The sequence below is a fragment of the Musca domestica genome, unplaced genomic scaffold, assembly GCF_030504385.1.
Source record: "Musca domestica strain aabys unplaced genomic scaffold, Musca_domestica.polishedcontigs.V.1.1 69, whole genome shotgun sequence".
Classification (NCBI taxonomy): Eukaryota; Metazoa; Arthropoda; class Insecta; order Diptera; family Muscidae; genus Musca; species Musca domestica.
Genome location: NW_026712380.1, coordinates 565359 through 576975, shown reverse-complemented (window position 1 = coordinate 576975; position 11617 = coordinate 565359). Strand labels below are relative to the sequence as shown.

Genomic DNA, 11617 nt, shown 5'->3' with positions numbered 1-11617 from the left:
CTGCAATGCTCTTTTTGTGTGGTAAAATATTCAATGCCACCAACAACAATAAAAGCCCCAAACTCACACTCAAACCCAACTGCAGCTCAGAGCGACGCTTCAAGCAACAACAATTGCAATAAACAACACAAATGCCGATTAGAGTGTATTTGTGGCTTGGTGTTACACCTCGGTTCGTTTGTTGTTGGACGATTTAAGTCGTTCGTTGACATAACACATAAGAAAACAAAAGTCGAGAAGAGATATTGATGCTCTGCTCTTGTAACAACCGAACATTACACTGATGCCAACCGGGCAGTGGCAGCAGCGCTTGCAGTAGCCACAAACAATAACACTTGTAACCCGTGTAAACGATGCTTTATTTGTGCAACAACAGTTGCCCAGAACAGACGTTGTTTCTTTTGGCGATCGGTCGGTGGGTTCGGTCAATCGGTCATTGTAGTGGTCAGTATTCAGTGTCAAGTGTTGTTGCTGCAAAAAAGAAGAATTGAAAAAAAACGGTGTCTTTGTGAAGTTAGAGAATAATCGCACAAGTGTTTCGTTTTCAAAACCGTTTAATAAAGTAATTGTGTTAAAAAAAATGCATTATTTGGTATTTTAGAGCAGAGTTCTATTTTTTCTTTTTATTCCTCCTCCACACTCATTTGGCAAAGTGATAATATTTCCATAAGAAAATCACGCACCTCACGAAATGACCCTCAAAAAAAGTGTTCCGAATCGCATGTGTTCTTTATTATGGCATACATTACCTATTTGACTAAAATAAATGTCGATGGCAATAGAATTTTAATTATTTTAACTGTTCTGTTCAATAACACATTAACCACACATCGGTGACATACCTAACCTATGAACATTCACATATAAATATATTATTGTGTTTATTTTTGAAAAAAAGTGGGGGTTTGTGCATACTGTGGCTCATGGAGGGAAAAAATAGTACGAAAAGAATGTATTAGAAAACAATTGGTTACAAACATATGTAAGCATAGAAATATCTGGAAGCGGTTAAAAAAACAAAATTCAAGAAAAAATAAATTTTATATAAAATCCACTATTTTTTGACCAGAAGGTTCTTGAAAAACGCCAGATTCGTGAGTTTAAAAAAATATATAAAAAAGCATTTCTAAAAAAGGCATTATTTTTGTATAGCAGCTCAGATGGCTGTAAATGCACGATTTTATACCAGGAAGACCTTGCAAAACATGTTGCTACAAATCAAAAATTTGGTCTAGATTGAAGGTGCTTGTTTCCAGACGAAGAATATTTTGAGTTGTATTTAAAAAAAATATGATTTTTTGTCAGGAAGTTTTTGCAACGTCCAGGACATACTTAAAAATTCAAAAAAAAAAAATCAAATACCGGAAGTTTTTAACACCCACTTTCAAAAAAATCGTTTCTCGATCAGTGTGATTTTGGCAAATATTTCGTTTTAGGTTTAAGATTTTTAAAATTCTTTAAAAAAAGTATCGATCAATTGTGATGGATTTTTTCCAAACACTTTTTAAAAAACTTCCGACCAAAAATCCTGGATTAAAAAAAAAATTCTCAAGCGCTTGCCCCCTAAAATTTTTGGATTTTTTAATTTGTCAAACTTGAATTCTTTGAAAGTATTAGAAACCAGTAAAGAAAGTCTTAAAGTCGAGCGGGGCCGACTATGATACCCAACACCACTTTGCTAATTTAGTAGAGCTCCGCATAACAATTAAAAGTTTTAATGGGAGAATTCAATCATATGATTACAATTGTAATTTAAAGTTCAAAGGACTAAATATGCCGAAGCATTTGTATCTTTTAAATTCCGGATTTGTATTGCTCGTTTGGTGCACAAATAATTTGAAATCGGATAAAAATATATATGAGAGCTATATCCAAATCGGAACCGGTCTCAATAAGATTTGGCAAAGATATTTCTGAGCTGTATTTCATATATTTCCCTGAATATCGTTGTTACGGAGTGCATATTACGGCTGTGGGTAACAAATACAACAAATCGGATGAACAATATATATGGGAGCTATAGCTATATCTGAACCGATCTTCACCAAATTTGACATACTAGCTTCTAGACTCAATTCGGTCGTACCGATCTCGATAAAATTTAGCAAATGTATTTCTGAGCTGTATTTGATAAATTTCCCCAAATATTGTTGTTACAGAGTGCATATTACGGCTGCGGAGGACAAAAATAACAAATCGGATGAATAATATATATGGGAGCTATAGCTATATAGCTGAATCGATTTCGATCAAATTTGGCATAATTATTTTGAGGTTCAATTTGATCGTACGTGCAAAATTCCATACTATTGGGACTGATATTACACGTTTGGTGCACAATAAAAGGCAAATCGGACGAAGATATATATGGGAGCTATATCTATATTTTTACCGATTATCTTCAATTTCAATAGAGTTCATCCTTGGGCCAAACAAATGATTTGTGCAAAATTTCATCTGGATAGGGCAATAAATGCGAACTGTACTTTGTTTACAAAAATACATTGACAGACGGACTCAGAATGTGTTTCTATGCAGATCATCAAAATGAACTATGGGTCTATCTCGTTTCCTTTTGTGTGTTACAGACAAATGCACAAAGACATAGTACCCTGACCACCTGGTGGTGTAGGATATAAAAATTCACGAGGTTTGATTGACACATTTTTAAAGTGTGGAATTGTTTGACAAGTATTCATAAAAATCTAAATACCTTTTTCATATAAATCTACCCAGAAAGTATTTTACAAAATCCATTTATGGCCATTTTGTATAGTCATTGAATAATTTTCTTTAAAATGCTGTTTATTAGGGACAGCACAACGTAGTGTTCTTAAAATATAACCGTTTTTTGTGAGAAAGTCATTTTTATACCCTCCACCATAGTATTGAGGTTAATATACCCTCCTCGAAGGTTAATATAACACCTCGAAATATATATTTTATACCACACAAAGTATATATATTCTTGATCAACATAAAATTCTATGTCCGTCCGTATGCGGAAATCACTCTAGCTTCCGAACGAAATGAAATATGTTAATAAAAATTTACTCAAATGTGTATTATGTCTGCAGGACTTTTTGTATTGAAAATAGGCCACGTAGGTCCACATCTTCGTATATTCCCCATATAACGGTTCCTCCCGATATTCGGTATTTTGATGATTTTAGCGACAATATTCATCAGAATTCCTTCAAATTTTGTATATGATGTTCGTAATGGGTGCTGCAGCCTATGACAGGAGATTGTCTGTGCAGGTCCACGTCTTCGTATAGCGCCATATAACGGTTCCTCCCAATGTTCGGTATGACTTTGATGATTTTAGCGAAATTATTCACTGGAATTGTTTCAAGTTTGGTATTTGAAGTTCGTATTGAATACTACAGCCTAAGACAGAAAATTGTCTGTGCAGGCCCACGTCTTTGTATAGCCACCATGTCGGTACCTCACGACATTCGGTATTTTGATGACTTTAGCTACATTATTCACTAATTTTTTTCAAAGTTTCGCATTTGAATATTGTAATGGCTTATGGCAAAAGTTACCTATGCAGGTCTTTGCCGTCGTATAGACCCTAATATAACAGCTACATTCGGAATTTTTAAGATTTGAACAGCATTTTTAACGGATTTTATTGTTTTTGAGAATTGCCAAATTCGTTCCAAATGGTGGAGGGTATTTAAAGTTCGGCCCGACCGAACTTACAGCTTTTTTACTTGTTTTAAATCAAATGTTCGTCCAGCAGGGCCAATTAAAAAAGAAGTATTGTAATTCTTGCTAACAATTTTTGTGGCTCAAAATATTCACGATTATTGATCAGCAAGCTTGTGACAAACATTTTGAAAAACATTTTGCAATTTTTCCAGAAAATTCCTGAAAAGACGTTTTTTAACATCGATTTTTTAACCATGATTTTTGGTCAGGTTTTTTGACAAGAATTTTTCCATAATTTTTCTTGAAAAATCCACGATTATTCGTCTGGAAGGACTTCAAAAAAATAAACGAGTTTTCATAAAAAAATATTCTTAAAAATATCAGAATTTTTTGGTCAGAATTCTCTTCAATTAGATCACGTTCGGAGATGGGCAACATTAGTTCACTCCATCGGGTACTTCTCTCAAAAAAATCAAAATTTTCCAAGAAATTAATTTACCTCATAAAAGAGGATAGTCTCAGCCGATTCTGCTTAAACTTGGCAAATACCAATATTTTTGTCAGCGCTAGGTCAGATACGAAAATGGGCAATATCGGTCCACTCCATCAAATACCTCCCGCCACAGAGTCAAGGTTCGAAATAATTATAACACCTATTGTCTTCAAACTGCACATATCTCAATATTTCATTAATACAAGATCAGGTGTGAAGATAGGATATGTCGGTCCACGCCTTCTGGTACCTTCCCCACAAAGGGTCAACATTTTAAATATCCATGAAGTTCATAAAACGCGAAATTAACATTTGATTCCATTCAGATTTGGTACATCTCAATATTTTGCATCAACACAAGATCTGTTATAACGATGGTAGAGATCGGATCATTTCTTCTGGTATATCTGGTAACTCCCACATATTTCTACATATTCCAAAAATTCCATATAAAGTATAGGAGGTAGTCGATATAGTCCAAATCTGCCACGTTGTAATATTTATATGAGTCGGATACCAATCGGTCAATATTGACCTACTGCTTCGGAACCTCCCCCATAAAAGGTCAACAGTTTGAATACTCATAACAATAACTAGGCCGGGAGCGTACATCTGTCGGAAAACACGACTTATACTATTTCACTTGTTATATTTAACAAAGACCTAAAATGGTAAAGACTGGACAAAATGCATTCTGAGCAAATGGTTTCTGTCTATACTGTCTAGATAACAGCTCAAGACAGGACTATGTTAATATAAAAAACACAATTATAGGAAAGAATGACAAATAAATGTTTGGATAATCCAAAATATTGGTTTCAAAATTCTATTCCATATACCTTCCCAAATAATTGCATACTGCCTTAGCGGTTTAAATTGCTTAACATTGGTAACTATGTTGTTACGATATCATAACAACAGAGGTATTTTTCACAGGGTTACCATATTTTACTCTGTCTTGTCCTATCTTTACACTTCTATGTCTTTGTATTTAATATCGGAAATCTAAAAAAGTTCTTCGTCTACAAATGCAACAAACACAAATATTTATTTATGAAAAAATTGCATTGCAAAAAGTATTTCCTTTGAAAAATTACAATGCAATTTCGACAGCTGTAGCCATTTTTAAGGAAATAAAAATTAATTAATTAGAAATTTAATTAAAAAATTATTTATGTTGTTCTACAATGGGCCACTGTATGTAACAATACAGGTACATATTTAGTCATAGGCTTTTGACAGCCTTTAAACCAAAATGTCTGCTTCTGCTTCTGATCCGTCGCTGCTTCTGCTGCCGATTTGGAGTATTCTGTACTGTTGCACTCTACTTAATTAACATTTCAACTCACGTCTTCGGAGCAGTCGACAATTGTTATTTGCATTTATTTTTTTGGTTTTGCTTTTTTTTTGTTGATGCCGTACCACTCACTTAGCCTGGCTTTCAAAGTGCATTTATTGACGTTAACTCACAAAAAACGATTCTCTAGACAAACAAAAATTCTCATTTTTTGATGAATAATTGTTAAGCCTGTCATCGACATTTGTTTGATTTTTCGTTCAGTCTTTTGTTTAATTAGAGATCGGAAATATTTACATACGTGAGTCGCTGTGTGGAGGAGTTTATAATTTTTCTTTAAATTATTATAAAGATATTCGGAATTTTGTATTAAAATATTTTATTGTAGATATAACTTTTGCCATAGTTTTCTTTTAGCCAGTGTGTTAATTGTTTTATCTTGTTAAATATGCTTTAACAATACGACTGATTACGTCTCAATAAAAGTGATTTAAATATTGTTTGTTAAACGTGTGGAAAAAGTCTGTCGCCAATTTGTCAGAACAAAAAAGAATTCAAAAAACTTTGGGTTAAAAGAAATATAAAACCGGCAAAATGGTCAGCAGCTCCTTTAAGATATCGGAAAAGGAGGTAAGTCAATGTTATTATTCTAAATAAACATATTCATTCACATAGCATATTCACTACTCAAATACAAAACTTATTTTAAAAATATTTTTCTAAATGTTTTTTTTTTCGTGGAGGGTATAAAATATAGTATGGAGGGTATATTAAGTTTGTCATTCCGTTTGTAACACTTCGAAATATACATTTTAGACCCCACAAAGTATATATATTCGTGATCAGCATAAAATCCTATGTCGATTTATCGATGTCCTTCCTATCCGTCTATCTATCCGTCTGTGGAAATCACTCTAGGTCCATGTCTTCGTATAGCCCCCATATAACGTTATCTCCCGATATTCGGTATTTTGATGATTTTAGCGACATTATTTACCGGAATTGTTTCAAATTTGGTATTTAAAGTTCGTAATAGATACTACAGCCTATGACAGAAAATTGTCTGTGCAGGACCACGTTTTCGTATAGCCCCCATATAGCGGTACCCCCCAATATTCGGTATTTTGATGATTTTAGCGACATTATTTACCCGAATTGTTTTAAATTTCGCATTTGAAGTTCGTAATGGATACTACAACCTATGACAGAAAATTGTCTGTGCAGGTCCACGTCTTCGTATAGCTCCCAGACAACCGTACCCCCCGATATTAAGTATTTTGATGATTTCAGCGACATTATTTACCGGAATTTTATTTTTTTGAAAATTGTTAAATTTGTACCAAATTGTGGAGGGTATTCGAAGTTCAGCCCGGGCGAACTTACTATTTTTTACTTGTTTTTATTTAAAATTATTTGTTTTACTTATTTTTATTAATTCCAAGGGGTTATTTCAAAAATGAAACCCTTAATAAAAATTTACATAAAGTAATTTTGATCTCGCGTCAGAGATAATCCCCTTTAACATGGCTTCACAAATAATCAGGAGCATTTGTAAAAACGTGTGGTGAATATTTTAATGTTCATTTTAAAGAAGCTTTGCATTTTTAATTCACAAAATAAATGTAACAGATTCTTTGACATTGTTTACATCAAAAATACATTATTTTTAAAGGGTATTAAACCTGGTTCTTATTACCTTCCAACGTAAAAGTGGCAATATATGAAAAAAGTTATTATCACTGCATCATTTTGTCTCTTTCTGGTTGCGTGTTTGAGGTTCTGAAAGGCTCGCTTTAAGGTATGATTTCTAGTCTTTAGTTGCGATGTCTCGCCTTCTGAAGACATAGTAGTGCTGTGGCGGTGATAAATTTGGATATGGGATTTGTATTTTTAACATTATCACTGCTTACTTTTATACAGAAACATTAACATGATGGTTCCTACGTTTTTTTTTTTAATTCAAGGAAAACCTTAAATTACGGTTGTCCTCTAAATCTCTTATATTTGGAGATATCATATAGCTATAGGGGGTTTATAGTATATAATACGCCCAAAACGTGCCGTGTCGAAAAATTTTTAGATCCCAATATTTTTAAATCCCAATATTTTTGTCAGCACTACAATGGACCATATCGGCTCACATCATCAAGCGCACCCTCGAAATTTTGTACTTTCAAAGTTTTGAGTAATTATAACACTTATAAAATGTGAGATAATAGTCCGATTGTCTTTAAATTTCACATATCCCAATATTTTTTTAATCCACTTCTTCTAGTCCACTCCCACAAAGGGGTTTAAATTTTAAATAGTCATAAAGCTCGTAAAACGGAAAATGAGCATTCGATTTATTTCAAACTCGGCACATCTCAATGTTTCTGCCAACAAAAGATCTGGTGCGAAGATGATAGATATCGGCCTTCTCCTTTTGGTACCCACACAAAAGGTCAACATTTTGAATTATTATTTCTCCCATGAAAAAATCCGATTTTTTCAAATTGTTTTAATCAACACATGATCTTGTGTGAATATGGGACATAGCGGACTACTCCTTCTGGTAACTCACCCAAAAAAGGTCAACATTTTGATTAACAAAAATGGACATAAAATGCGAATTGAGAATGCAATTCCCATCGAATTTCAAAAATTCAAATATTTCTACTAAGAGAATATCTGGTGTTAAGATGGAATGGGAAAACTTCTGCTGGTACCTAACCACAACGGGTAAAAATTTGGAATAACATAAACTCTCATAAAAAGCAAAAGAAACATTCGATTCCTTTCAAACTCGTAAAAATCAAATATTTTTTCAACACAAAAACTGGTGTGGAGCTGATACGAAATGGACAATAATGGAGAAGCTTTTCGGAACCCCCACCAAAAAGCGTCAAAAGCTTCAATAATCATAACGCAATCAATAATCATAAAGTACGTTTATCCTACACCCCATCTGCGACCCTCACTCATTTTTGGTACCGCTTAGTACTGTTAGCACTCAATTTACACAAACACACCCTTATATTTTTTGTATCACCCCTCCACAACATTGATGTGTATGCAAAACTTCAAGAATTTAGAACAAATGATTAGGAACATTATATACGAAATTTGAAACAGTTCCGTTGAATAATGTCAATAAAATCATCAAAATACCGAATATAGGGCGGTACATTTATATGGGGGCTATACCTAAAAGTAGTAGCCCATTTTCAATACCAAAAGTTCTGAAGACGAAACACACATTGCAGCAATATTTTATCAACCTATTTCATTTACTGCGGAGGCTAGAGGGATTTTCACAGAGGGACGGTCTTCGTTAAATCGTCGTAGAATTTAATGATGCTCAACGTTACATGTACTTTGTATGGTCTCTAAAACCACTTTCGAGGTGTTACAGGCGGTATGACAAACTTAATATACCCTCCATACAGTAATATTGTCGAATTCATAAAAACGAATATTACAAAACTCTAATCATCAGAATCCGAAATTTGTGCAGAATTATTTACCGTATTCGTTGAAAAATCGAAAAAAAAAACTGTTAGCTGGGTAGGAGGTAGCCTTGTTCCACCTTCTGTAATTGTGACATGAAATCATATACAGTGACGTTTAATGATTTTGAGTGAAACACCTGACCAGATTATCAAATAATTTTTGGTAGATCAACCCTCCAAGATTATTAGAAGACAAATACAAAGTTGTCATTATCAAGTTCAAGGTTGCAAATAAATGTGAGAAAGATTAGATCTGATGATGTATAACACATGTGATATATAAAATCTCACTTCGAACATTTTCCATGCCTATGATGATAATGAAGAAAGCGAAATTAATGAGGCTAATTTGTTCTGTAATGTAATAAAAAACAACTAAGCAAAGGTTATAGTCGTGCGGGGCCAACATTGTGAAACCCTACAATAGGTCCAAACACATTTTAGTCGATTATTTGAAATAATGTCATATTGTCCTGCACAATTGTTACCTTAGATTTTTTACCTGAAGTATTTTCCTTATATTTACACTCAAAGTCGTGCTGATAGTTATACAAAAAAATTTCAAGCAAAAATTGAGGTCCATTTCATACGCTAAATATAATTCAAGGGTCGTTCACAATGTTACACCTCTGCGCTGTCCTAAACCCTAACCTCATGCAAAATTCCGAGTCGATTGGTTTTTAATTGTGACCTGAAAAGCCACTGCAAGATCAGGGAAGTTTTAATGCTTGGTCCATTTGAACCCCCTAAATATACATCCTGAAAAGTCAAAGGCATTAATTCTGACTCCAAATCTACCCCCATGCACAATTTCGGAGGATCGGACGATAATGGCGACTTGAGTATAATACTCACAAAACATACTGTTGTAAGGTGAAAAATATTAAAATTCAATATTGTAAGTAGTGAAAATTTTCGTAATTTTTACATAAACCTTATGGTATATTTTTCCGGCTAAATATTGTCCGATGACCAAACAAAATGGTAGACTTCTGACCAGCCCTAAACTCTAGCTCCATGCTTAATTTCGCGTTGATTGGTCTATAATTGCGAACATTTTTCTATTTTTGGTCCAGTTCAACCCCTTAATAGTTTGTGATCAACTTCAAAAGCCATAGGCTTCTATTCTTACCTTAACCCCACCTCTATTCAATTTCGTGGGGATCGAGTCATAATTGCGACCTATAACGTGATTACAAATTAACATGGATAGGCGGACGGACGGACATACACAGTTAAATCGACTCAGGTTGACGATAAGGGAAGATCCATATATAGTTTCCTATGACGGGGACCAATATTTCAAGGTGTTACATAATTTTTGGGCCTATCAAACTTATAATACGTGTTTCTATAGCGGAATTTATGGTGCCATGAAAGAATCAGAATCCAAATGAAATACAAATTTATTTTCCAGTTTTATATGACAGATATTGGGAAAATACAACCTATTTGGTACACAGAGATTCGAAGATTCTTTATTCTTTTACCTTGGGATTGAAAAATCGTTTCAACAAAAGTTCGGTCCATGAATATCACATCTCTGTTGATTCGCTTTCATTTTCAAAAAAAAAAAATTCAAATGTCATTCGATTCAGACATTCCAATAATGCCAATGACATGTTCGACATCACCATAACATTCCCAAATTAATTGTTGTTAAAATTACAAAACCGGAAAAACGGTCAAAATTAGAAAACATTCACCTCATCGACTTAAAAATAATATCGGACATTCACCACCGACTGGACGTGCCCAGATAACCAAGGCGTTTGGGAGAATGTTATTGCGATTGAAAATAATTTTCTTTTCAATAGAATAGAACAATTTAAGGATGGAGATCAAGAAAAGACGCCACACATCAATATTGGAATGATTTATTAATGGCATATTAACACGCCATGTGTCATGTTAATAATTTTGAACGATTTCAGGGTCATGCCTACCACCACCACCACCAGCAGCTGTGGGGACAACCACAAATTCATCAATTCACAATTGAAATTGGAATTTAATTGATTTGTTAAATGGGTTAGTGTGCCAATAAAAGGATTTCGTTCGTTACGCGATCAGAGTTGAATGAATTCTTTATTGAAATTGGGTGGCATTGTCACTTCGAGTGAAGAACTTGACCCACATTTAAGGAGATTTGTTCTGGAGTTTATTTCAATAACTGGCGAAGATATTTTGATTGATTTCTTTTGGTTGTGATTTGTGGAGGGTCATTAAACTTTCAATAAAATTAAGAGTCAACGCCCGGACGAAATGGCTGAAGGTAGAATCTTTAAATTTTGGGTGAGGGTGCCTCTTGTTGCGATGGTGTCAGATAAGACAGGGTTTTTGAAAATTTGTAATAGAACGGCACGAAAAGTATTAAGGGGTGCTACATATGATAGCTTTGTATTTGACCCTTTGGAATGAGGGATGTATGATAGATGCACCAAAGGGTTTATGAAAATTCAAAAAGTACTAAATAGTATTACATTAGGTACCATTTTGTATCATGTGAACGGCTAGAGCTGAAAATTTGGAATGGAACTTAAGGCTGACCAAAAGGAAGTTTTGGAAGTATGTATTCATGTATACAAAAAGTACTAAAAGGTACCAAATTTAGTACAATGTTAATTTGGAGGAACGGATGGAGCCGGAATCCTGAAATTTCAGATCAATGAGGAGTGT

At 33.9% G+C, this 11617-nt stretch overlaps 1 protein-coding gene across 5 annotated transcripts in view; it reads left to right on the top strand.

Annotated features, from left to right (window-relative positions):
- Positions 1 to 290: 290 nt before the first annotated feature.
- LOC101899801 (peptide transporter family 1) overlaps positions 291 to 11617 on the top strand; it is a 48563-nt gene continuing 37236 nt past the window's right edge. The window contains exons 1-2 of one of the 5 annotated variants that reach the window (XM_059129785.1): positions 291 to 444; positions 5854 to 6077. In XM_059129785.1, coding sequence (XP_058985768.1) covers positions 6042 to 6077 — 36 coding nt within the window. In that variant the 5' untranslated portion in view covers positions 291 to 444; positions 5854 to 6041. Of the gene's footprint in view, positions 563 to 5853; positions 6078 to 11617 lie in introns of all 5 variants that reach the window. The other 4 variants (XM_059129787.1, XM_059129786.1, XM_059129784.1 and 1 more) reach the window with 4 other exon arrangements.